Raw genomic sequence first — 26,772 nt, forward strand, 5'->3', positions numbered from 1 at the left:
CAGTTGCTTATTAGCATTAGAACAATTACACCAAGTCTATTGTTAGCAGACTTGTTTTCATTATCCTTATCTGGTGGCAGTAAATAACAGCGATTCTCTTTCAAGCAAATACTAGATTTCCAAAAATCCAGCTTCCAATTGTCTGTGCAGGGATCATCTTGGATTAGGATAACCGTTGGAGTGGATAACACCCCAGAAGCAGAGGTGCCCAGCGCTCTTCATGCAGGAGCAGAGCGGGACACACAGGAGCTGCCTGCAGGTGGAGGGGAGTGATGCTGCTGGGTTTGACATCACAGAATGGAAACAAGAAGGTTTGTTCCCCTGCATGTCTGACCATCTGCTGGACCATCCCCAGGGTTCTCAGTGTGGCCCTCTCATGCCACAGGGGAGGGATGGGGCACATGGCAAGGCAACAGGAGAGCCTGGCAGGTGCTCAGTTCTTAGAATGTTTATGACCAAAAAAAAAAAAAAAAAAAAACAGACCCATGGACAGGTTTGCACCCCTCTCCTTAAAAAAAGATTGCAGTTTTTAAAAAAATCACCTACTCTTTCGCAATTCCATGTCTTGTTATCTGAGGTTTTAAAAAAAAGTGAGTCCAATCCCCTTCCCCTCTGTCCCCAGTGGAGAAGAGCTGAGAAGTGACCCCTTCAGCACAGAGGTCAGACAGTGCCTGCTGACCGCTTACACATATGAAAACCTGGCTGTTTCTTTAGAACAAGAGCAGACTATTTCCATCTTTCGAGAACTTCTGACAATGACTACATTTCAGTCCCTGGTCACCTATGGGCATCTCCAATTATCTTCAGAGATTTGACAAAATTCTCCTAAAACCATCTCAAAAATTATTTTAAAAGAATTTTAATTAAAAAAATAAGAAATATTCTGTACAGCACATAGATACAAAAATAGGTTATTGCAGGATGAAGGGTTGGGGCTGTTAGAATCGCTGCATTCATTGTTTTCCTAAGAAACTTATGGTGTAGGCCTCCCTCTCTCACTGGTTTCCTTCTCCAGTAAACCAGCCCTAGTCCCATACTCCTTCCCAATGTATTTAATATAGTTGGTAGCAGCCCTGCTGCAGGGAAATGGTGGGAGCTCCGTGTACTCTCTGGTAGGTGCTAAATGCCCACAAGACAATTGTTCCCCTGCTGTGGGCTCCCCAGCAAGGCGTCTCCCCAGAGTCACCTGGAGCCCAGGCTTGGCACATACAATCATCCTCCTGAGGGGGCAGGCCCAGAGTCCCAGTACAGCCCTGGTCACCCGGCTTCCTCAAGGGCACACCCTAGTAGAATAAGAGGGGACACTTAGTAGTAGCAACCAGACCACAGTGGGTTCTGCCTCCATATTGCAAACCAAGCAAAGGCAATGGCTCATACACTCCCAAGCACTCACTTTCTAAGGCTCTTCCAACTACAGTGTCAGGAAACACACACACACACAGACAAGACCCACGGCTTTCACCTAAAGTCTTCGCACAGGGAATAATGTGATTCATGAAATATTTAAAAGGCCTTAGGCAATAGAATTGTCTCTTGATTTTTTTTTTTTTTCAGTGTTTAACAGACAAGTGTAATTGGAAATGTTTGGAGCATGAACACAGGCACACACACATACACACTCTAATTTGGAATTATGCAAAACGATATCATTATTCACTACAACCTGAAGCAAAGCTACTGCAATGGAATAACAAGTACCATATCTATACAAGTGAGAGGCCCTCAAGTCGGCTCTCATTTGGACAAGGGTGACCCACGTGGCCTAACCCTTTAAGGTCTGTTTAGAGGAAATGGCCTGGTGTGTTTTACATTTGTGAAGCTATTTAGCCTCCTGGTTTGACAAGATTTTTGAGAGGGGTGAAAATTAATTATAATTGCAGTATTGCTACAATAATTTAGTTGGCTAATTGCATTTCAGTGCAGAAGCAGTCAAGGAAGATTTTCCTCCCCAGGTTATTCTCTGATGTGGCAGCATTTATTTTAAGAGTAATGAGATTTTTAAAAAGTCAAACCTTAAATATCATGGCTTCAGCAATCTGTCCTGCTTAAAGTTTAATGCGAAATGAGACAGCACCTCCGTGAGAGCAGTTCCACGTGAACATGGATCCAGTTTTCTCCGAGACTTGAAATGAGAACCTATCTCTCCCCTGAAAACTACTCGAGGGATCTCTGTGACATTGTTTGGGGCTGATTTTTATTTGAAAGCACCAATGTTTGTGACTCTGTTGTGAGGGAGGCACTGATGAGGGTGGGTAGGAAGTTTTGAAAACTTAATACTGGAAGTCACTACATGAGGTATCTGTTCATGGAAGAGGTACCACAAGTATCGGAAGATTGAGAAAAAAAAGATGAGTGAAAAACTTGGATTGTTGTGGGATTTTTCTGGATCTCATTGTTTTCGCACTGGCAGTTCTAAATACATAACCTATCCATGGCTGTTTTGAGGGAAATGTATCTAACTCCAGACCAGCAGTGAGCACTTACCATTAATAAACTCTTGAGAGACAGGCCCTATCACCTTAAAATCTTGAAGACTCTGCCCCAAGGCCTGATTCAAGGTACTTTTCTCAGGTGCTGAACCTGTCAGAGGCGTTTGAACCAGAGCAACTCCATCTTGAATAGAAGCTGGCAAAATGAGGCTGAAACCTACTGGGCTGCATTCCCAGATGGCTAAGGCATTCTGAGTCACAGGATTAGACAGGAGGTCAGCACAAAAGATACAGGTCATAAAGACCTTCTGAGAAAACAGGCTGCAGTAAAGAAGTTGACTAAAACCCACCAAAACCAAGATGGCAACGAGAGTGACCTCTGGTTGTCCTCACTGCTATACCACCGCCAGTGCCGCGACAGTTTACAAATGCCATGGCAATGTCAGGAAGTTACCCTATATGATCTAAAAGGAGGAGGCATGAATAATCTCCCCTTGTTTAGCATATTATCAAGAAATAATCATAAAAATGGGTAACCGGCAGCCCTCAGAGCTGCTCTGACTATGGGGTAGTCGTTCTTTCATTCCTTTACTTTCTTAATAAACTTGCTTTCACTTTACTCTGTGGACACGCCCTGAATTCTTTCTTGCACGAGATCCAAGCGCCCTTTCTTGAGGTCTGGATCGGGAGCCCCTTCCTGTAACAAAACCATCAGACATCAAGCTCTTCCACACTCTAGCTCAATTCAGTGAGCAAGTTTAGTACATCCTCCTCCTCCCCTTCTCTGCTATGCTCTCAGTCCAGCCACCATTTGTGTGTCTGAAAAGGAGGCTACGATGTGCTTTCTCAAATACAGCACATCAAAGCGGGTCTAACGGCATGACATGGACTATTTCTTATGGCCTTCATCTGGATTCTAACTATATAGAGGGTCACTATGCAGATCTACCCAGGGCTGCCCTCAAGATTATGCAATTCATGTTCTGCACAACAGCAGCTGATCAAGGGGTGAGGAGGTTGAGCTCCCACCCTGCTCCACTTGCCAGCTGAGACCCCTGCTCAGGTTGTATCCCAGAGAAAGGGGTGCCTTTTCTGATTCACCATTGGGCCAAGGGAGGCCCTGAGTCATCCCTAACCCTCTCCCTCCCAGAAATTCCAAAATCTAATGTTCATCTCCTCATCTCTAACACTGTTGATGTCCTTTTAAGGAAGAGATTATGCACATGGCAAAGGCGAATTCATTTTGAAGATATGTTTTCTGCTCAGTGTGAAGAAGAAGAGACAGGGAGGGAAACAGAGAAAAGGGAAGGATAAAATGAATGGTGGAGAAGTTGTCCCTCTGCCTAATAAATTGTGGATTCATTGTCCTTCTCCGGACACAGCTGCAAAGGGGCAGAAAATCAATTTTTTCTATTACTCCACGGTGAGGAAGGAAAACCTATCTGTAAATTGAATTAAACCCCATAATAGCATGTCTGTGTATTTGCTGAGGACTAGAAAAATTAGCCACAGATACAACTACATAACCCAGCAATGTAACTAGAAATCAACACTCTCCCATTTCAAAGCTTCGTTGAGACATTTTCTTTTCCTTTTTTAAAGAAACACCCATGGCTAAATGTCACTAAGATTCTTCGGCATGCCAACACTTCAACACCTCAGTGAGGACTCTGGAAGAGAAGGAACTCCAAAGTCCCATCTGGGTAGAGCGTGCTTCCAAATTCTTGCCTTTGCTAGTTGAGTATCAGTCAGTCAGTCAATAATGATTGGATACGAACTAGACCTCTCTAGCTGATGGTTTCTTCCCAAGTCACAATCTGTGGTGCTAATTGTGGAATAAATCCCCTGTTTCTGTGTGGGCTAGATCTTGTTCACAGACACCGTAACCCATCCACGCAGTACTGAATAATCTTGCTACTGCAGTCAGTGAGGGTCCTGAAATTTCATTAGCAGTCTGCCCTCTAGCGGAGCAACACAGTACTTCAGATTTTCTAGGAACAGAAAAGTTTGTTTGTTTGTTTGTTTTCCTTTTCTTTCATGGAGCAAAATAATTCAAGTTTTCCAGATAGTGCAAGGTGAGGCAGTCATCTTCAGAAGTCAGCTTCCAGAGCTGAGGCAAACAAGGCTCACACGGATAGGTCCCCAGGTCAGAGTTAGAGGCAGATGGTGCTGAGGTGGGTGTCCCTGCGGAGACTGCAGGGACAAAGGTCCTTCTTTCATCCTTTGAACCCTCCAGAACTTTCCTTGGACATAAGCATTCAGTTCCCCACTCTCTCATTATGCAAATAGCACCCACTTTAAGAGAAATCAGCATAACAGGGAGGTTAAAAATCAGAGGCTTTTGTAATTTTTTGGCAAATTATTAACACAGAGGAGCCTTTCAAAAAGGTCCACGTTAAATTCTTTAAAAGGCAAAGATTCACAAGTTTTATAAAAAGACCACGTCTTTGTGGCTGTTAATTTTAAGAGGAGAGTCTATTTTGTGATGTTGGTGGGATGTTGGTAAGGCAGAAGATAATCTTGAGATCTGTTGTTTTGGGTTTCGCTTCTGTCTTTTTTAAAAAGTCAGAACTTGGCTTGCTTCAGTTTGTCAATGTGGTAGCAGAGTTTTAGTGCAGGTCCCAGCTTCAGGCCCAGGTACTTCATGACCATGTCACTCTTCAGCAACAGCAGAGCATTGCCATCAATCTCCTGGTGGGATAGGATCAGAAGAAAGAAAACCCAGAAGATGGTCAGAGTCATCAAACAGTGGCTAAGGTTAAGGTATGGCCAGGGGATGTGCTCAGGGCATATGGATTGATTTAGGCAGCATATTCTCTTGGTCCTGGGGCAAGATCTTTTAAAATATTAAAGCAAACAAATACTGTGTTCTCCTCTCCCCATCATCTCCCTGTAGTCATCTGACACACAGGATGTTTCATATTCCTGCCTTCCCCTCATAGAAGGAATCAAACACAACCCCATGTGTGTCCCCATATCCCACTTAGGAAGTTTATCTCCTCATCCAACCTTGGCTAAAGGGGCAAGAAGTGTCATCCATTAGACACTGAAACTAGAGGGTCTTTCCATTCCAAACCTCCACTTATTGCCCTCATTTCTCATTTCTTTTCTTGGTAGGCCCACCTACCTTTAGCTGATGACAAAACTACTCATTCCACCCAACGGAGGATTTCAGATGTGTTTAGCCCTGTCTGTTCCACTAGATGGACTACACTAAAGAATGCACCTGCTTCATCTCATGGTTCAGCACAAAGAACTACTAAGGGGATGATCCAGTCCTTTGCGGTTGTCATTGGTCATTGAAAATGGTCACCCTCCAGAATGCATGCTGAGTTCATGAACCTAGCAAGGCTGGGCTTCCATGGTCACCTTTAGTGCTATTTTCAGGTCACTGGAGACAAAGGGTAGAAATCTGAGGTGCTCAGGCGGGGAGAGGAGACATAGTTACAGGACTCATGTAACGGTGCCAGGGTCACCAGCCCTCTCATTCATCTGCCCCGCCAACCAGTATGGATGGAGCACCCACTCTGTGTCACTCATTCTCCATGTCTTTGGCAACATGGCAGTGGGCAAGGCTTACCTGTGGGTCGCTCCCAGGAGCCTCATTTCCTACTGTCTTTTATTTCCCTCACCTCCTGGACTCCCACCGTCTCCTCCCACCCCAGAAGACAGCCAGACTCCCCCCGCCCAAATCTGTCCAAGCATAACCCACTCTGTGGTTCCTGGTCTCAAAGCCCCATTGTTAGGTGAGGCCAACATGTGCCTAATAAAAGACGAGTGCTGAGTTAGATGAGAATCCTCCTCAGATTGGAGAGCATGATTTCTGTGACAGAATCACCAAATAAAGTGAGAAACAGGAAACAAAAATAATGGTCACTGTGGAAGGCGGAATAACGCTCCTTCCCCTCCATGCACGATGTCTGGATTCTAGTCCCCAAACCTGTGAATGTCAAGTTAGATGGCAAAGGGGAATTAAGTTTGCAGGTGGGATTAAGCTTGCTAATCAGCTGACTTTAAAATAGGGAGATTATCCCAGATTATGGGGCCAGGTGGGTGGGGAGGGGGCGGCTGTGTAATCACAAAACTCCTTAAACATGGAAGAGGACATCAGCAGTGACAACCAGGGATGGCAGCCCAAGCAGTCAAACAGGCCTCAGCTTGATGTTACAGGCTTTAAAGATGATGGCAGAGGGACAGGAGCCAAGGACTGATGGTGGATCTAGAAGCCGGAAAAGACAACCAAGCGGATTCTCCTAGAACCTCCAGAAGGAAAGGCAGCCTTGCTGGCTGAGACCAGTGAGACCCATGCCAGGCTCCTGAACCCCAGAGCGGTTAGACAGAGAATGTGGATTGTGTGAGGCCACTATGTTGGTGGTAATCTGTTACAGCACGATACAGAATGAGCACAGTGCCAGGCATGGCAGCTCACGCCTGTCATCCCAGCACTTTGGGATGAGACCAGCCTGGCCAATATGGTGAAACCCTGTCTCGACTAAAAATACAAAAATTAGCCAGGCATGGTGGCGGGCGCCTGTAATCCCAGCTGCTCGGGAGACTGAGGCACAAGAATTGCTTGAACTGGGGAGGCAGAGGCTGCAGTGAGCCAAGATTGAGATTGCACCACTGCATTCCGGCCTGAGTGACAGAGTGAGACTCTGTCTCAAACAAAAACAAAATGAGTATAGTAAGCCTAGCAGGTAAATTACTGATTCTTATCTTTAAAAAAAAAATCACCATCTCCCTATATTTTAGCATATCTCAAAATCATCATAATGCTCTCTGCTCAGTGAAGGCTGTCTGAGCCAGGAACCGTGCTGAACACCTTTTGTGCATTTTCTAATTAATCCTTGAAGTGGTTTAGGAACAGGCACTACTGTGGCTTGCCTGGGATGTCGTAGGTGTGCTGTCAATATTTGTTGTATGCACAGACGGCTGGATGGGCAGGAAGCAGGCACTCCTGATGAAGGCCAACACGAGAGAACAGATGGGGCAAATATTCCTTTAAAAACAAATTAAGTGGTCGTTCTGCTCTGAGGAGCCTGTGGTTGTACCTGTCCCTCTCATCTCTGGCTCCCTTGAGGGTGCCCCTAGGGCTTAGTTTAGAGCCCCCCCGCCACCTCCCCTGGCAGCATCCCGCAGCTGCCTGGACCTCACTCTCCTTCCATGCCTGCTTCCCCCATCCCCCCAAGGTCAAACCCACCACTCGCATACGTGCTTTCTGAAGAGCTCCACGTGAGGCCCCAGAGCCTGTGGGTCAGCGTCCTTCACAAACCACACCACATCCTCCACAGTCCAGGCGGAGGGGTTCCTGCTCCGTGGCCGCCTGGCATCCTGCGCATCCTGAGAAGGGCTTGAGGCTGGATGGGGTACAGAGAGGGAGACCGTGAGCCAGTGGGACAGGGCTAACCTGGTGCTGCCTGCCCCCACCTAGCCTGGAAGGGGGGTCCTTAGTGCCCATGAGTCCAAGGAGCTGACCCAAGTGACCTCCTGTCACAGGGAAAGACTGTGAGTGGCAGCTCTATCAGTAGCCCAGAGCACGGAAGGCCACTCCTAGGTACATTACCCTCCCCATCTATGCCAAAGCTCTCTGCTCTCCCAGAAGAAGAAGCGCAAGACAGTGGATTCCCTTCATTAGGCTGGAATTCCCACCCGAGTTGGAGTTTTCAAGACTCTCCCGCTCAGTTCTCTCTCAGCGGGCCCAGGGCCTCCTGAGCCTGGGTACCTGGTGACCAGGGCAAGTGTGCTAAGATGAGTGTGCAAATGAGCCTCATCACATCAGTGAGGCCAGTGACTTGGGTCCTTTCTGCCTCCTTGGCCTTCACACTGAGATGATAGAGGCATGACAGAATTGAGGTAGCTTTTGGTTCTCATTCACAGTCTCTGCAGAAAGCAAGTCTGCAGCAGCATCCTCAGAGCCATCCCTGGTCACACATGCAGAAAGAGGATGTCCCCTCACTCACTGCCTCAGGTACACACTGAGTCTTTGCATGGCCCTCTGGGGCTGTCAGAGCATTTGCCTGGGTCTCCCCCACTACACTGTGAACTCCCTGACCACAAAGGGCCTAACCTGTGCCTGGTCCATAGCTGGTCCCTGGGAAATGGTTGCATAGGGTATTTCCCATGCAGCAGGTGAAAAGGCTCAGGGCAGTGAAGGAGGAAGACAGCAATGAATTCAATGGCTGGCAATACTTAGGGGTTGATTTTGGTGTGTGTATGTCCCAAACTAATTAATCCTCTTTCCCTACAGCCAGCTCCTCTTCCTATCTCCCCCATTTTGGGAACCCACCTCTTCCTCCTCCCCTTTTTGTGCTTCCCACATTTAATTATTCTGAAGCTCTTGGGAGAATGCCTCTGATGCTGGTGTCCTCTCTTCCAACCCTGCTATCCCAGTCCCAGAGCCTGCCACCTAACCCCCTGCCACGTGTTCCTAATGGGTATTTTTGGGCCATGTCCTATTCTTCCTACTGCCTACAACTACCGCTGCCTCATGTTCTCCCTAAGACCCATCTCCCCATGGGTCCCCCTTACCAACACACTGAGTCCTCATTCTACCTCAAGGTCAAGGGCTCTCTTGGTCTTAATATTTTTCTTTCTTAATGAAGGGGGAGAAGAGCTTTGGTGCCAGAGAGACGTAGGGACAGATCCTGGAGTTGCCGCTTGCTGGTGATTGGACCAGGATGTAGCTCATGTGTGAAATGGCCATGCTTTCTAGGGGCAGGTGTGAGGACAGAGATGGGACAGTGCCCTGCCCCGAGTCTGACCTATGTCAAGTGCTCCACCAAGGGCAGGAGCCTCCCTCCCTTCCCTACAGCCCTCATCTCCTGTGCACCACCTGTCTGTCTGGGTACACTTGTTGTGACCGACCGGATGTCTCCCCAGCTTCCTTCCTCTGCCTGTGGCTGCTGCTTTGGCTTCAACCTAGAAGGCATTTACCCTCTCTCCTTCCCACTCATGTTCCACCTGATGCCTTCATGAACAGAAATGTTCTGTACGTCCTGCAGCCTGCACGTCGCCTTCCTACCCCTTTATTTTATTGTATTTTATTTATTTATTTTTTGAGACAGAGTTTCACTCTTGTTGCCCAGGCTGGAGTGCAGTGGCGTGATCTCTGCTCACTACAACCTCCACCTCCCAGGTTCAAGCAATTCTCCTGCCTCAGCCTCCCAAGGAGCTGAGATTAGAGGCGCCCACCACCACGCCCAGCTAATTCCTGTATTTTAGTGGAGACGGGCTTTCACCATGTTGGTCAGGCTGGCTGGGAACTCCTGACCTCAGGTGATCCACCCATCTTGGCCTCCCAAAGTGCTGGGATTACAGGTGTAAGCCACAGCACCCAGCCTCCTACCCCTTTATTCCTACATCTTTATTTGTTCATCTGTCTCTTAATGTGCTTTCACATTCCGCTTTGTAGTACAATTATTTATGAACTTCTCTATAACCTCTAGTTAGATTTTAATTTCCTAAGGATTCCTCCCACTCACTCCACAAACATTGACTGAGAACCTTCTCTGTACCAGGTGCTGGGTGAAGTGTTTGGTGAAAAATACAAATGTGATCCTTTCATGACAGGGGCTATAATCATTGACTCCTCCATGGTTCAGAGTACATATACAGTCATGTACCGCCTAAGGACGGTGGTCCCATAAGATGATAATGATTCTAGTCCCTATCGCCTAGTGATTTGTGTTGCAATTTCCTACAGTATTCAGTACAGTAACATGCTGTACAGGTTTGTAGCCTAAAAGCAATAGGCTATGCCACACTGCCTAGGTGTATAGTAGACTATACTATCTAGGTTTGTGCAAGTACAACCTATGATTTTCACACAACATTGAAATCACCTAAGGATGCGTTTCCCAGAATGTATCCCATTGAGTGATGCATGACTGTGTTTATAAATATGGGCTTGATAAATGTGAGATGAATCAATATACTCTGTAGACACAGTCTAGGTAACTTATACAAAAGCCTGTGTGTGTAATCTTTACTTCTATTTTAAGGCTAGAAAAGAGTCAAGTATCTGAACAATGAATTCTGTAGAATTCCTACAGAATTCTAGTTAGAGGTTGAGAAGGCTTCACTTTATTTCCCTTCTTTAGATCTCAGGGCACAGTGGCTTTCTGCTGTCTCTCTCTCCTTCCTCTTTTTAATGTGCCTGAGACGTGCATGTTGCTCCATTAGCACTGAGGAAAATACAGCATCACATTTCTGCGTCTGTCCTAAACACGTAATGGTTTGGCTGATAATTGGATTGACTTTGAGATTTTCCCTGCCTCTTCCTCATGGGACCTGGAAGGGTCCCATAAGGTGGTTTGGCATGGGGCATTTTTCTGGGAATCTGTTAATGCACCCTGGAGCCATCTGAATGCTGATCCATGCTTATTAAAGATGATTTCACTCCATTTAAAGACATCTGCACTCAACATGGGGACGAGGAATCATGGAAATCACACTGCCTTTGGATCCCGCCCCATCAGAACATCGGCGTTAATCAGGGTGATAATAGATGCTCTGATTACAAAGGCTGGAAGTCTTCAGTGCCAAGAATAATTTTAGAGTGATCAGAGCAGAGGTCAAATCTAATTTCCTGCATTTGACAGGAAGGGGAGGAAAACCCAGACCAATTAACAGGATCATTCACAGGAACCTACAGTCCTTTGAGCTAGGTCAGGGATCTCCAAAAACAGTGTTGAAGGGCTGAGCCAGGTGGCTGGTTTGTCTTCAAGGAGAAGGCTCTCAGGGCAATTGCTGTGGAAGGAAAGAGATATCTGAGATGGCAAAGTGGGCTCTGTTCCTGGTACCTGGTGCTTGCTGTGGGCACTTTTCACTTTTCCAGGATGGAGCGGAGGCAGCAGGGGCCTGGCTCGGGCATGTTTCTTAGGGGACCTTTTAGTCATACAAGACAGAGGGCAGCAGGCAGCCTAAGTCACACCTTGGGAGCTGCTCCTGATCCAAAGCACATAGATTTGCTTTAGAAAGGAAGACAAATGGAACTTTCCAGTGGCAGGTTTGCAGAGCCTCACAGTGGTCTGTGCTCACAAAAATGATAAATACACTAGCCACTCCCTCTCCAGCTGTGGTGAAGATGTTAGGAAGACAGATGGGTGGAGCCTGCTGCAGCTGGGGCAGGCAGATGTGATAGGTCAACAGTAAGACATGATGGATGTGGAAAAGTCTTGCTCCTAAGCAGACAGAGCATGCCAAGAAGTACTGGCCAGACAACTTGGTGAGCAGGCAGAGTTCTCCAACCAGGAGGACATTGTGCTTGGTCTTGTCATTCCCTGGGGGCTGCCAGAGGCATGTGAAAAGTGAAACTCAGTTATGAATGGATTAAATATGCTTGTTTCTAAAGCTGAACTCACACTTACCAGAGCAAGGATGACTACGAGTCAGTGTTTCAAAGCAATCCCGATTTTCACAGCACAGGTACTTGCATACTCTCTGTGAATCTCTCTCTGCCTTACACATGCCCATGAGCACATCCATACATACGTAATTTCCTTTCACTCATTCATAATTCAGGAGAAACTCTTTAGCTAACAACAGAGTCATGTGGAGGAGCGGAATGAGCAGCGAGCTGGGAGTCAGAAACCCCTGCCACCCACCAGCCATGTGATCAACTCTCTGCTTCTCTGCTGTAAAATAAAAAGGCTTGATCTCTAAGCCCCTGCCAGCCCCTTATAACGCTGTGTAACCCCTCCCACCTCAGGCTGTTCACACGAAGGGAGTCACCTCCTCCCACAGCTGAAGGCTGCATCAGTGTGTCCACATGCAAAACACAAGTGCAGCCATGGCCAGGCTTCCTGTCCCTCCCGGGCTCTGATCATTCTCTACGGACCTCATTGTTTTCATCCATAAATTGTGAATATTATTTTTTGCTTCTTAAGAATATTTTAAGAATCAAGAGAATGTGGCTCAGGGCTGGAGGCTGACCTTAAGAATCTCAAAGACAGGAAGGTCATTGTCTCCAACAGGGACCCCTGTGTCCTCAGGCTGCCTGTGAGCTGCCCAGGCCCTCTTGGTTTCTGGCAGCTGCAGCTGGGTTGGGAGGGCCGGGGTTGGTGAGGGGCAGGGGAGGGGGATCTATTCTCGGCATCTCCAAGTGACCTGCTCCCGCTAGATGCTTCCTTTCTAGATACAATGCCATATCAAATGTGTGAGGTGCCCAGGCTAGCCCACAATTATGGCAAAATTATGTGGCTTGAAACAGTGCTGTTTTTCATTATTTCTATCTGTTGCCCAGGCTGGAGTGTAGTAGGGTGATCTTGGCTCACTGCAACCTCTGCCTCCCAGGTCCAAGTGATTCTCCTGCCTCAGCCTCCCGAGTAGCTGGGATTATAGGCAAGCGCCACTCACTCTATCTAGTTTTCAAGATGCCATGAGGTGACAGAGATGAGAGGGAAGAGAGCCCACCCAATCCTTAGAGTTTAATCAGATTTTTCTTTTAATTATTTGAGACCAGCTGGCCTGCCTGTGTGAGGAGGGAGCGTGTCTCTAGAAACAAGGAGAGACGGTGGGCTTGAAGCCAAGCTGAGCTGAGCTAGATTCCTTCTTGGCCACCAGAAGACACTGTGACCTCCTGGCAAGCACTGTGACGTTTGCTGGGAAGCCTCCAGCTACCCCTCGTCCCCACTGACCCTCCCTGGTTGTCTTTCTTCCTGCTTATTCCAGCCAGCTCCACTGTCCCTTCTCTGGGAAGCCTTTCCTGACTCCTAAGGGTAGGCTCAGCCCCTCCCTCCCCATCTGATTCTCCCACAGCATCCACACTTTTCCCTGACAGCAATCATCACAACTGTAATGAAATTTGTGTAATAATTTGTTGACATTTGTCTCCCTGGAGTTGCAAACCCTCAGAGAACAGGGCCAGTGTCCATCTTATTCACAGCTCTGTCCTCAGATGTGAGAAGAGCCCCCGGCACACTGTGCCCAGGAAGTCTCTGCTGGCTAGGACCAACCAAACCCTGAATCTTCGTTGCCTCCTCTATAAAACACCTTGCTGAGCTGTTGCAAGGATTAAATGGCATAATGTTGTAAAGCATTAAACAGGATTACTCATTAGGTCGTTACTGTTCTTCTTATGATGATGATGTCATTCCATAAGTGGTCAGTAGATTTGTTTTCCTAAATCCCAGGGCCACCAGCTCACTCCCCGGTTCAGAAATGTCTGGCTTACAGTTACTGCAGAGCAAAGTCCCATCTGCTTGACATGGATCCCAAACTTCCCAGCATGGTTTCCCTAGTGTCCCTGCACAAACCCTTTTTTTTTTTTTTAGATGAAGTCTCGCTCTGTCACCCAGGCTGGAGTGCAGTCGCGTGATCTCGGCTCATTGCAATCTCCACCTCCCGGGTTCAAGTGATTCTCGAACCTCAGCCTCCCGAGTAGCTGGGATTACCTTCATGTGCCACCACACTCAGCTAATTTTTGTATTTTTTAGTAGGGACAGGTTTCACCATGTTGACTGGACTGGTCTTGAACTCCTGACCTCAGATGATCCACCCACCTCTGCCTCCCAAAGTGCTGGGATTACAGGTGTGAGCCACTGCACCCAGCCCTGCACAAACTCTTTAATTAATGAGCTCTTGCCATGTTTTGTCCACTTCACCTCCTCACATAGAATGCTGTTTTCACTCTTCTTTTTCTAGCTAAATTGTCTCCATCCCTCACCCAATGCCAGGCCCTATCAAATAAAAATCCAACCACAGGAAGCATTTGGGTTGTAATAGCACTATCAGATTGACTTCATTTCTTGATTCTGAATCTTGGACCTAGTTGTGGTTGGGAATTCTACAGTGTGTCTTGTTAAATGCCCAAGTCAGGAAGCTTTTGTTATCCAAAACCTCTTTATAGCTCTTGGTGATTATATATTGGATGAGAGACAAGGAAGAGCTCTCAAACTTTCACCAGAGCATCAGCAGACACCAGGAAAATGGGCCCTGTGAATACAACCCCTCAGAGCCCACTGGCAGCAGAGATAGATGTGATAGACCACGACTGCAGGAAGCCAAAGGTAAGTACCGCCAGAGAGAGAAGGCCGAGGAGTTTGTCATGTCATCAATACCCACCCTTCTGCCTGCAGCCTCATGCAGTTTTCTGGCTTCTGTGGTTTTAAACCATTTTGATTAGTACCATGGGGAAAAGGCCATTTCTAAGTCTCTTCCATGGTTTATGACTTGGATCAAACTCTCTTAAAGAGGTATGGTTTTTTCGATGACAACTGCTTTTACTTGGGATGGAACTTCAGAGCAATATTGAACAGTCATTTGGGTAGGAGGGTGGGGTATGGGGGGATCCACAGTGGGCACCAGGCTGACAGTTAGGTGAGAAATGGGTGAGGACGCTGGTGGTTTCTCTCCCACTTTAACATCCTGCCACTCAAGTCAGCACGGTTTTTATCTCCATCGTTTCCAAACATTTTTAGCTGTACAAATTTTGTTTAGGCAAAGCACATATAGAACCCCACTCTGCAAATGTGAAAAGGCCCTGCTTCAAGAGAGGGAGGGCACCTGGAGTCCTGTCTGCTCTTGTTCCGTCTTCTCCACCTCTTAGAACCTTGAAAGTCATCAGGCATGATTTGAAAACCCCTGGGGTTGTTTTGAAAGACACAAGCTTTGGAGACCATTGAAGTCAGATCCTGGCTCAACACTTGATTTCCCTTCTCTTGAACCTCTTTTTCTTTTCCTTTAAATCAAATATACTGATATCTTTTTATAAATATTAAATCCGAAACATATAACTTATAATAAACCATGAACAATGTGTGGAAAGTGTCTGGCCTCCTTGAATGTAGGTGTTCAATAAATAACAGTTTGATACAGGCCTCAAACAAGCCCCCCTTTGCCGGGGCTGTGGGGGGCTCAAATATGAATAAGAGACTTCACAAAGCTGAGGGTCTGTTCCCTTCTCTAGGACGCGTTAGAGTAAGAACTACAGATGAGGAAACAAAGTGCCGTGGGAGGGAAAAGGAGGGAGTGAGCATTTCTGATCCGACTTCCCATTGCCTACTCAGCGTTATTTTGCACTTCTTCCTCTGTAATAGCAGCCCTAATTTCCATCTGGAATCACAGTTGCTGGGAATGAAAACCACATTTCCCAGCATCCCTTGCAGCAAGTGGCCATGTGACTAAACTTTGGTCAATGAAATGTAAGCAGAAATGGAAACCTCTTTCAGAGACACTGGTGCTATCCTTCCTTCCATCTTCTCCCCACCCACTTCCTCTGTCTCACTGCTGAGAATGTGCCTGTCTGACTGGCTGTTTCTGGTACCTGCAGTTATAATTAGCACCCTGAAGAAGGCACTGGTTAAAAGAAATCCTTGGGGAATTAAAGTGTTAATAGACATACAAAGGATGAATAATTTCATTTTTCTTCAATGTATCACAAAGGCTCAACAGTGAACTGTAACTGATACATCATGTAGCAGGTTTTCTCTAAAGAGGTTAGGTGGCTTTGTGATTTTAAACATCCCACAGTCTCATGGTGGGGGTCCTGCTGATTATGGACAACTGGATTTCAGGGTCTCGGGCAAAGTTCTCTCTAATATTTCTTTCTTTCTTTCTTTCTTTTTTGAGACAGAGCCTAGCTCTGTTACCCAGGCTGGAGTGCAGTGGCGCAATCTCTGCTCACTGCAACCTCCACCTCCCAGGTTCAAGTGATTCTCTTGCCTCAGCCTCCCAAGTAACTGGTATTACAGGCATGCACCACCACGCCCAGCTCATTTTTGTATATTTAGTAGAGACAGGGTTTCACCATGTTGGTCAGGCTGGTCTCGAACTCCTGATCTCAAGTGATCCGCCCACCTTGGCCTCCCAAAGTGGTGGGATTACAGGCATGAGCCACCATGCCTGGCTGGTTCTAATACCTCTAAGTTATTAAAAAGACAGCCAGTATTCAGGGTACAGTTATTGATGTTCTTGGGATGAAAGGCAGCAGGCACTGGTGGACTCTGTTTCTCTGATCTCATCCCAGACCCTGAGAGGCAGAAGGGTCTGAGCTAGGGGACCTCTCCTGGGGTGCAACTAGGCTCCAGTAGAGGGGCCTTCTCAGAGCTAGAGCCTGAGGAAGGGTCTGGGCTGCCCCTTGGCCAGTTGTCTGGCAAGATTACTCAGACTGTCAGGGCCTGATTCCAGGATGATATGAGTTAGCTCTGTGTCCCCATCCAAATCTCACCTTGAATTGTAATAATCCCCATGTGTCAAGGATGGAGCCAGGTGGAGATAATTGAATCATGGTGTCGGTTTTCCCCATACTGTTCCTGTGGTAGTGAGTAAGTCTCATGACATCTGATGGTCTTATAAAGGGGAGTTCCCCTGCACAAGCCCTCTTACCTGTCACCATGTAAGACTTGGCTTTGCTCCTCCTTGCCTTCTGCCATGATTGTGAGGCCTCCCCAGCCATGTGGAACTATGAGTCCATTAAACCTCTTTCCTTTATAAATTACCCAGTCTCAGGTATGTCTTTATTAGCAGCGTGAGAACAAACTCATACACAGGAGAACAAAGGGCTGGGATGGGGATGAAAGTAAAGGACAGGAGGACATCCTAGGGCTCAACTTGAAGGAGGCATGAGGGGCTGGGGGAAGGAAGCTATGCTGAGGCCATCTGAAGAGCCCTGGATTCCCTGGCCCTGGGTCACCAGTTGGACTGAACAGGGCAGACTGTTGTCGAGTGAGTGATAGTTCTCTCCAACCAAATCATGCCTCCCTCTTACTGCTGGAAATCCTGCATTTAAGACATAGGACTGAAATTGTACCAACGTGCATGGGAGAGAGTAAATATCTCCTTTTTAAAAAGTGGGACACTCTGGGATGATGAGTCAATTCAATCAGCATGGTGTCCTGTGATCACCACCCTGAGAAAAGGGGAATCGGGCTGAGGAGAAGAGGATGAGAGAAAGAGACATTTAAACGCCAGAGGGACATAAGGATGAGTGTTTTGACAAGACAAGGGGACACCATGAGGACACAGACATGACGCATGTTTATTGAACACCTACCACATGCCAGATATTATGCTAACACTGGGGACAAACCTATGAAATCAAGGCTGCCCCTGGATTACTTTACAGTGTTGGTTTGTGCCAGATCATGTCCCTTTCTCTTGTTCTTAGGAATCAGATGGAACAATGTTGCTCTCCTTTGGAAAACAGGGCTCTGCTCACTTAATCTGCCTGGCTTATGGTCCTGTGTGATAGTGTTGGAAAGTGGCCTGCAGGGTATCTCTACATTTGACAAGAGCTGCCGTGGAGACAGAATCTGTGCTTTACCCCTCAACAGCTCTCCAGCAAGGGGCCCCTTCTCACCTCCTTGGCCAGGGGAAGCTGGTCAGGGCCACACTCATCTGGGTTGGATGAGGCTCTTGGAAGGGAATGTGTGGAGGGTCTTGAATCATACAAAATAGCTCATGTGTGCAGCTTGTTGGGGTCACTGGTGGAAGGGTCCTGGGCTCAGGGGAGAAATGTGGCTTGCCACAGAAGAGAGCCTGCCCACTGAGGGGCTACAGGGTGGCAAGATGAAGACTCCCAGACTCCTTGGCCTGGGGCCTTCTTTCGTCAGCAGTTCTCAGCTGTGGAGCTGATGGGCTGTGATCTGTTAAGGGATGTGTTAAAAAGATCTATGCTGTAACTACTAACATTTATTGAGCTCTTATTACAACCTAATCCTCATACTAAATGCATGTATGAACTCATTTAATCCTCCCAACAATCCTATGAGGCAGGTGCTGCCATTATTATTGTTGCAATTGTATAGGTGAGAAAACCGAAGCACAGGTAAGTTAAGACTTGCAAAAGGCAGGCAGGAAGCAGCAGATCCAGCATCTCAGCCCTGGCTGTCTGGCTGAAGTCCCAGTGATTACCTACTATACTCTATGGCCTTTATGCACTATCAAAATACTGAAGCTTGAAAATTATTTTTTAAAACATCAATCAGAAGGGCCTTCAAGCTATTACTTTAATCCTTTATCCTTTATAGTGAGTCTGTAGATCTCAGTCCAACAAGCTTTCTTTAGTGGACAAGACAGAAGTGGCATTACAACCAGCACTGGGGGAATTCTGCCTACCTCTGCCTCTGCCCACGTATTAGTATGCTGAAAGTGACACCTGCTATGCAAGAGACAATTCTTTACCAAGGTCTGGTTCTCCTTTTTCCTGGGCAGAGCTAACCTACAGCTCCCAGGGTCCCTTATAGTTAAGTGTGGCAAAATGACCAGCTTTTGCTAATGAGATGTGAGTGGAAGTAATGAGCATCACTCTCAGACTGCAGGGAAGTGCTTGTACCTTCTCCATCCCTTCTTTCCCTTTCTAGTCCCCAAATGCATGGAGCCTGAAGGCTGTAGAGGGTGGCAGAGCCACAAAATAGATGGAGCCTGTGTCCCTAAATTGAGATGCATCCATGAATCAGGAACATTCGCCTTCGGCTCTTGAACAAAAATTTCTATGGTATTTGAGCCTATGTACATTTTGGAGTCTATGTATCCTGTGGCCTAGCCTACCCTAATACATGGTTTTCTTTGCTTACCAAAGGTTGAGTCTGGCTGTTTTTGAGAACCTCAAGAATCCATGAAAGGGCTTGTGGAAATTTCTGATCTCCCAGCAGTCCCATGTTTAAACAGCCACACTCCCCCTTCCCCAGGTGCTGTACTCCCCGGGTGAGGGCAAGGGATGCTGTGTCAGCGGGAATCTGATGCATGCATTACATTACCACATCTGTTTCCTTCAAGAGAGGTTGCATTTCTCTTGGGACTGGAGGCTGGGGGCCTCAGCCCAGGTGCCGAGGGGCCACCAGAAGACATGGGGCTGGTGCGGGGACCACCAGCGGTGGCAGCAGGACCTCCCCCAAGGTGGCTGTCTCCAGAGTTCTGCCTCTTGCAGTACAGCGAGGAGGAGGGGGGCAAGGAGCCCCTGTGGTTAAAGGTGGAGGCGGAGGGGTCCATACCGTAGCGGTTCATGCCCACGGGGTTCACCAGGTACTCTTCAGTGGTGACTGTCTTGGCTAAGCAAGAAGGCAGTACAGAGAAGCAGATATCAGAGAGCAGTTCAGGAAGCTACCAGACCATCCGTCTTGGCAAACCCTGTCCTGCCAACACAGTCCCCAGTATCTGTGAGGATGGAGAGAGGAGAAATTAATCCCACAACATAATTCCAAATAGCATACCTGTCAGCAGGCTGAGAGCTGCCTCGCCCGCAGGAGCATATTGGATTAGGAATTAGGAGGTGTGCTCCTCCATGCTTAGAGGAAAATTGATATTTTGGCCATTGATGACTTAAGAATAAGCCCAAATCGGGCCAGGTATGGTGGCTCCCGCCTGTAATCCCTAAACTTTGGGAGGCCTAGACAGGTGGATCACCTGAGGTTAGGAGTTCAAGACCAGTCTGGCCAACATGATGAAACTCCGTCTCTATTAAAAATACAAAAAATTAGCCAGATGTGGTGGCAGGCACCTGTAATCCCAGCTACTCGGGAGGCTCAGGCAGGAGAATCGCTTGAACCTGGGAGGCGGAGGTTGCAGAGCAAAACTCCACCTCAAAAAAAGAAAAAAGAAAAGAATAAGCCCAGATCAAAGACCTTCTTCCACAGTGGCTCTGCCCTCACAGTCTCTGCTGGCTTCTCAGAATCTCCCTGTACTCCCTGCTCTTGCTCGCCCACCAGGACAGCTCCCCTCACCTGGCACAGGACTCCTGGGAGAGATCAAGCAAGAGTCACAATGTTCCAGAGTCAGGAGAGATGACTGTGTGGCCTGGGTGGTGGCCCAGGTGCCACAGTGCTTTCTCCCCACACCTTTAGTCCTGATACACATGAGGGAGGCCGTCCTCCTCCACGGCTAATAAGCAGCGACGCAAGTGTCAATCTGGACAGCCCCTCAATCCTCCCCAAGCCCTTCACAGGAGAGCTAAAGAGCCAAGCTAGAGTGCAGCGGGGGAGAGGACTTAGAAAGTCTGCCAACCTCATCATCAGTGCCTCTTAGGTAAACCAGGACTTACTGTATTTTTTTTTTTTTTTTTTTGAGATGGAGTTTCAATCAATCAGTCTGTCACCCAGGCTGGAGTGCAGTGGTGCGATCTCGGCTCACTGCAACCACCACCTCTCGGGTTTAAGTGATTTTCCTGCTTCAGACTCCCAAGAGTAGCTGGAACCACCATGCCCGGCTACTTTTTGTATTTTTAGTAGAGATGGGGTTTCACCATGTTGGCCACGCTGGTCTCGAACTCCTGACCTCAAGTGATCCATCTGCCTCGGCCTCCCAAAGTGCTGGGATTATAGTCCTATACTTTTAAATCTCAACATTGAGCCTGTTGAACTCCCTGTGAGCTATACCTGTGGCCAAATGGTGGGTTTTTTGTTTGTTTTATTATTTTTACATGGAGTTTTTTTTTTGGGGGGGTGGGGGAAGTCCAGAGAAATTATGGTGATAGAAAGAAGGAAACTATTCTAGTCCCTCCCACCAGGACAAGATCATGTCTACCTATCCCCAGCAATAATTATCTGTATATTAGACACCATCAAAACAGATCTTGGTATGCCCACAGAAAATGCAATCAGCAAAAAAACAAAGCAAAACAACAGCAACAAAAACCAATGGATCCTCCATGATTGGCAATGAAAAACAAACTTGAGGCCACAAGATCAGATGCCTTCTCCATGCATGGATTCTTCCATAATGTAGGCATTGAAGATTAAGACTTGATTTTATTAGGGGAGCTAGCAGATCTTCTCTTAGTTGGGGATGGATGTGGAGCTTGACTGGAAATAAAAGTCTTTGCAGATGGGATACAGCTAAAGTAGTGGTTAGAGGTAAATTTAGAGCTGTAAATACTTCTGTTAAAGGAAGAAAGATCTCAAATGAATAGCCTAATTTATCATAAGACACTGGAAAAAAAACTTAAAGCAAAGAAGGAAATAAAGATTTGAGCAAAAATTATTTCAATAGAGAATTTTAAAAAACAATAGAAGAAATCAATAAAACCAAAAGCTCCTTCTTTGGAAAAAGAATCCACAAAATTGCAAGCCTTTAGCTAGATTGACAAAAAATAAAAATAAAAAATAAAGAAGGAAAGAGAGAGGATTCAAATTACTAGAATCATAAATGAAAACCTGAAATTACTACCAACCTTACAGAAATTGAAAAAGATTAAGAAATACAGATGGATGCTCTTTGCTTACAATAGGGTTATATCCCAACAAATTTATCATAAGTTAAAAATATCATAAGTTGAAAATGCATTTAGCATACCTAATCTACCACACATTATAGCTTAGCCTACCTGACCTCAAACATGCTCAGAACACTTACATTAGCCTAGAGTTGGACAAAATCATCTAACACAAAGCCAATTTTACGATAAAGTATTGAATATCTCATGTAATTTACTGAATACTTACTGAAAGTGAAAAACAGAATTGTTGTATAGATACTTGAAGTGTGGTTTTCACTGAATGTGTATCACTTTCACACCATCGTAAAGTGAAAAATCATTAAGTCAAATCATCTTAAGTAGGGAACCATCTGTTCTATAAACAATTTTATGCCAGTAAATTAGATAACTTAGATAAAATGAGCAAACCACTAAAACTGACTCAAGAAGAAAAAGACAATCTGAGTAGACCTGTAAGAAGTAAAAGGATTGAATTAGTAATCAGAAAACTACCCACAAAGAAAGCCCGAGCCTGGATAACTTCATGGTTGAATTCTACCAAACATTTAAAGAAAAAATAATACTAATTCTTTACAAATTCTTCCGAAAAATAGAAGGGGGTGGAATACTTCACGACTTCTATGGCAAATACTTCTACGAAGACAGGATTACCCTTATACCAAAACCAGACAGACACATCATAAGAAAACTACAGACCAATATCTGTTATTCACATGAATGCAGAAATCCTCAACAAAAACTGGCAAAACTGAACCCAGCAATGTATGAAAAGACATATACACCATGACCAACTAGGATTTATCCCAGGAATGCAAGCCTGATTTAACATTCACAAATCAATTAACGTAATACACCATATGGATAGAATAATAAAACGGAGATCACACAATCACCTTAACAGATGCAGAAAACATTTGACAAAATCCAATACGCTTTTATGATAAAATCACTCAACAAACTAGGGATAGAAGGGAATTTCCTCAATCCGACAAAGGGTATCTGCAAAAAAACTATAGGTAACATCATGGCTAATGGTCAAAGACTGGATGCTGTCCCCCAAGATCAGAAACAAAAAGAGATGGTCCATTCCAGCTACTTCTATTAACATTGTACTAGAGGTTCCAGCCAGAGCAGTTACGTTAAGGAAAAGAAAAGCCATCTAGATTAGGAAGGAAGAAGTGAAACTATCTCTGGTGTGTACGAAATCTTAAGGAATCCACTTAAAACACTGTTGGAACTAATAAATAGTTCAGCAAGGTTGAAGGATACAAGATCAATGTGCAAAAATCAATTGTATTTCTACACATTTGCAATTAACAGTTAGAAAATAAAATTGAGAATAATTCCATTTATAATAGTATGAAAAAGAATAAAATAAAATACTAAGGAATATAACAAAAGTTCAAACAAACTCTGAAAACTACAAAACATTGTTGAAAGAAATTAAAGAAGATATAACTAAATGGAAAAAAATCTCATGTTCATAGATCAGAAGGCTTATTTTCAGGATGGCAGTTCCCCTCAAATTTATCTATAGATTCAGCACAATCCCTGTCAGAATCTTCACTGATTTCTCTGTGAGAAAATAACAAGCTAATTCCAGAACTCATATGGAATTGCAAGGGACACAGAATAGCCAAAGCCATCATGAAAAACAAAAACAAAGTAGAAGGCTCACACTTCCTGATTCCAAATTTAGTACAAAGCAACAATAATCAAGACAATGTGGGAGCTCATTATGTTAAATGAAATAAGCCAGGCACAGAAAGACAAATATCACATGTTCTCACCGATATGTGGGAGCTAAAAAAGTGGATCTCATGAAGATAGGGAGTAGATTGGTGGTTACCAGAAGCCAGGAAGGGCAGAGGTCAGTGGGGATGAAGAGAAGTTGATTAAAGGTACAAATATATGGTTTTACAGAAGAAATAAGACCTAAGAGTTTGAGAAATCACTTGAATGACTATAGTTTACAACAATCTATTAAACATTTCAAAATAGCTAGAAGAGAATAATTCAAATGGTTATACCATCAAGACAAATATTTAAGGCGATGGATGTCCCAAGTACACTAATTTGATGTTTACAAATTATATGAATGTATCAAAAGATCACATGTACCCTAAAACTACATACATCTATTACGCATTGATTTAAAAAATTGTTTTAAAAAAATAAAGCCAATGCCATTGGAGAGGGAAAAAAGACAGTGTGGTTCTGGCATTTGGATGGGTATACAGATGAATGAAACAGAATTCAGAGTCCAGAAACAAATCCATGTGTATATGTTCAGCTGATTTCCACAAGGGTGCCAAGACCATTCAATGGAAGAAAGAAGTCTTTTTAGCAAATGGTGCTAGGACAACTGGATATCCACATGTAAAAGACTAAAGCAAAACCCTTACTCACACCATATATAAAAATTAACTCAAAATGAATAAAAAACATAAATTTAAGAGCAAAAACTATAAAACCCTTAGAAAGAAACATAGGGGGTAAATCTTTGTGATCTTGGATTTGGCAAAATATTCTTAGATTTGACACCAAAAACACAAGCAATAAAATAATAAAATAAATTAGACTTCATCAAAATTAAAAACTTTTGCACTTTTGCACTGGGCACGGTGGATCATGCCTGTAATCCCAGCACTTTGGGAGGCAGAGGTGGGTGGATCACATGAGGAGTTCGACACTCCTTGGCCAACATAGTGAAACCCCGTCTCTACTAAAAACACAAAAATTAGCTGGGCGTGGTGATGCGAGCCTGTAATCCCAGCTACTTGGGAGGCTGAGGCATGAGAATTGCTTGAACCTGGGGGGCAGAGGTTGCAGTGAGCCAAGATCACGCCACTGCACTCCAGCCTGGGCAATGGAGCAAGATCTGGTCTCAAAACAAACAAACAAACAAACAAACAAACAAAAACACCATCAAGAAAGTGAAAAGACAACTCACAAATTGGGGGAAAATACCTGAAAATTATATACTTGATCAGGGACTTGTATATCTTGTAAAATGGACTAGACTTACACAACTAACCTGTATAAGGGACTAGACTGTATTAAGAATTATTCTAGCTTGGATGGGTGCGGTGGCTCATGCCTGTAATACCAACACTTTGGGAGGCTGATGCAGGTGGATCACGAGGTCAGGAGATCGAGACCATCCTGGCTAACACGGTGAAACCCCGTCTCTACTAAAAATACAAAATTTAGCTGGGCGTGGTGGTGGGCGCCTGTAGTCCCAGCTACTCAGGAGGCTGAGGCAGGAGAATGGCATGAACCCGGGAGGCGGAGCTTGCAGTGAGCCGAGATGGCACCACTGCACTCCAGGCTGGGCGACAGAGCGAGACTTTGTCTCAAAAGAATTTAAAAAAGAAGAATTATTCTAGTTCAATAAAAAGTAAAAAGACAACCTGATTTTAAAATGAATAAAGGACTTGAATAAACATTTCTTTAAAAAGATATACAAGTGGCCAGTAGGCACATGAAAGCTGATCCACATCATGAGTTGAATCAAATCAAAACCACAATGAGTCACCACTTCACACCCACTAGGAAGGTGATAATCAAAGAGTCAGATAAGAAGTGTTGGTGATACCCTAGAGAAATTAGAACCCCCACACTCTGCTGGTGGGAATAGAAAATGGTTCAACCGCTTTGGGAAACAGCCTGGTACTTCCTCAAATGCTTAAAGCAGAATTATCGTAAGAACCAGCAATTATACTCCTAGGTATGTACTAAAAAGAAACGAAAACAAATGTCTACATAAAAATCTGTGAATGAATGTTTACAGCAGCATTATTCATAATAGCTAAAAAGTGGAAGAAACTCAAGTGGCTTTCAATGAATGAATGAATTTTTAAAATGTTTTATATCCATACAACAAAATATTATTTGTGCATGAAAAGGAATGAAGTACTGATACCTGTTACAGTGTGAATGGTCCTTGAAACACTACGCGAAGTAAAAGAATCCAGCCACAAAAGACCACATGTCAAATGATTCTATTTATATAAAATGTCCAGGAAAGGCAAATCTGTACAGACAGAAAGTAGATTCGTGGTTGCTTAGGGATTGGGGTTGGGGTATGGGGGTGGGTGATAGCTAAAGGGTATGTGGGAAGTTTCTTTAAGTTGATAAAAGTATTCTGCAATTGACTGTGCTGATAGCTGCGCATAGCTATATACTAAAAGTCACTGAATGGGACCTTAAATGGTGGATTGTATGATATACGAATTATATCTCAATAAAGATTTTTCTTAAAAAAAGACATTTGCAGAAGTTCAGTGCTTTTCAGATGAGGCTATGAACATATTCTCAAGAATTATATGCAGTCAGGTGTAACAAACACCACATTGGCCACCAGGACACACATAACCTAAGCAGCCGAAGGGTATGCATGCCCTGTGCCGAATGCTGTGCCGCTAATGAAGTGCTGCGAGATGTCTTCAGGATGCTGGAATGCTACCTTTTTGCCTGGATGGTCTCACTGCATCTCCTCCCTCTGGTTCAGAAGCCATCAGAAGGCAGATTCTAAAAAGGAGCTGGCTATGGAGCTATATACTAGGCTGCTTTCTGAATGGAGTGAGGGAAAGGAAAACTCACGTGTTCTGAGCATTAACTTTCTACTATCTACAATCTAAAGCTAGTAAGCAGTAAGGCTGCCATTACATTCCTTTCGCTAGAAAGTTCTCATAGTCTGGGATACCAATCCTTTTTGTGTCCCACATGTCAGGTGCTTACATGCAGTATCTGGCATGATGCCTGGAATAGAGGAAGTGCTTGATAAATATTTATTGAGTAAACATTTGAGCCAATGGTAGCTGTAAGGCTGCCGTTACACAGAAGACTCATTAAAATTGATATTATAAAGAGCTTACATATAAATTCTTTATGTAGATTTGTGATAAACAATGAAAAAAGATTTAATAAAAACAGTATCCTGTTTACGAAATACTTTAAGTCTAAATTAAATATGCCTACATAGTTCTGATAGTCTAAGGTAGAGAATGCAGATAATTCACTGATTGGCACTATAGTCGGAAAATACAAATGCAGATGGCAGATCCCTTATCCACAAAGTGTGGTAATGGGGAACAAGGGAACATGCACTGAATGGGTTTAAAAACTGTTGACGGTGGCCAGGCACAGTGGCTCACACCTGTAATACCAGCACTTTGGGAGGCCAAGGTG

At 45.0% G+C, this 26,772-nt stretch overlaps 1 protein-coding gene across 17 annotated transcripts in view; it reads right to left on the reverse strand.

The window, feature by feature from the left end:
* Positions 1 to 843: 843 nt before the first annotated feature.
* SCML4 (Scm polycomb group protein like 4) overlaps positions 844 to 26,772 on the reverse strand; it is a 135,734-nt gene continuing 109,805 nt past the window's right edge. For 13 of the 17 annotated variants that reach the window (XM_033234769.1, XM_033234764.1, XM_033234772.1 and 10 more), the window contains 3 exons: positions 19,127 to 19,417; positions 7,641 to 7,786; positions 844 to 5,120 (listed from right to left, as the gene is read on the reverse strand). In XM_033234769.1, coding sequence (XP_033090660.1) covers positions 4,995 to 5,120; positions 7,641 to 7,786; positions 19,127 to 19,417 — 563 coding nt within the window. In that variant the 3' untranslated portion in view covers positions 844 to 4,994. Of the gene's footprint in view, positions 5,121 to 7,629; positions 7,787 to 19,126; positions 19,418 to 25,511; positions 25,536 to 26,772 lie in introns of those variants that run through there. The other 4 variants (XM_033234781.1, XM_033234770.1, XM_033234768.1 and 1 more) reach the window with 4 other exon arrangements.

Source organism: Trachypithecus francoisi, unplaced genomic scaffold (assembly GCF_009764315.1).
Source record: "Trachypithecus francoisi isolate TF-2019V2 unplaced genomic scaffold, Tfra_2.0 Lachesis_group15, whole genome shotgun sequence".
Taxonomy (NCBI): domain Eukaryota; kingdom Metazoa; phylum Chordata; class Mammalia; order Primates; family Cercopithecidae; genus Trachypithecus; species Trachypithecus francoisi.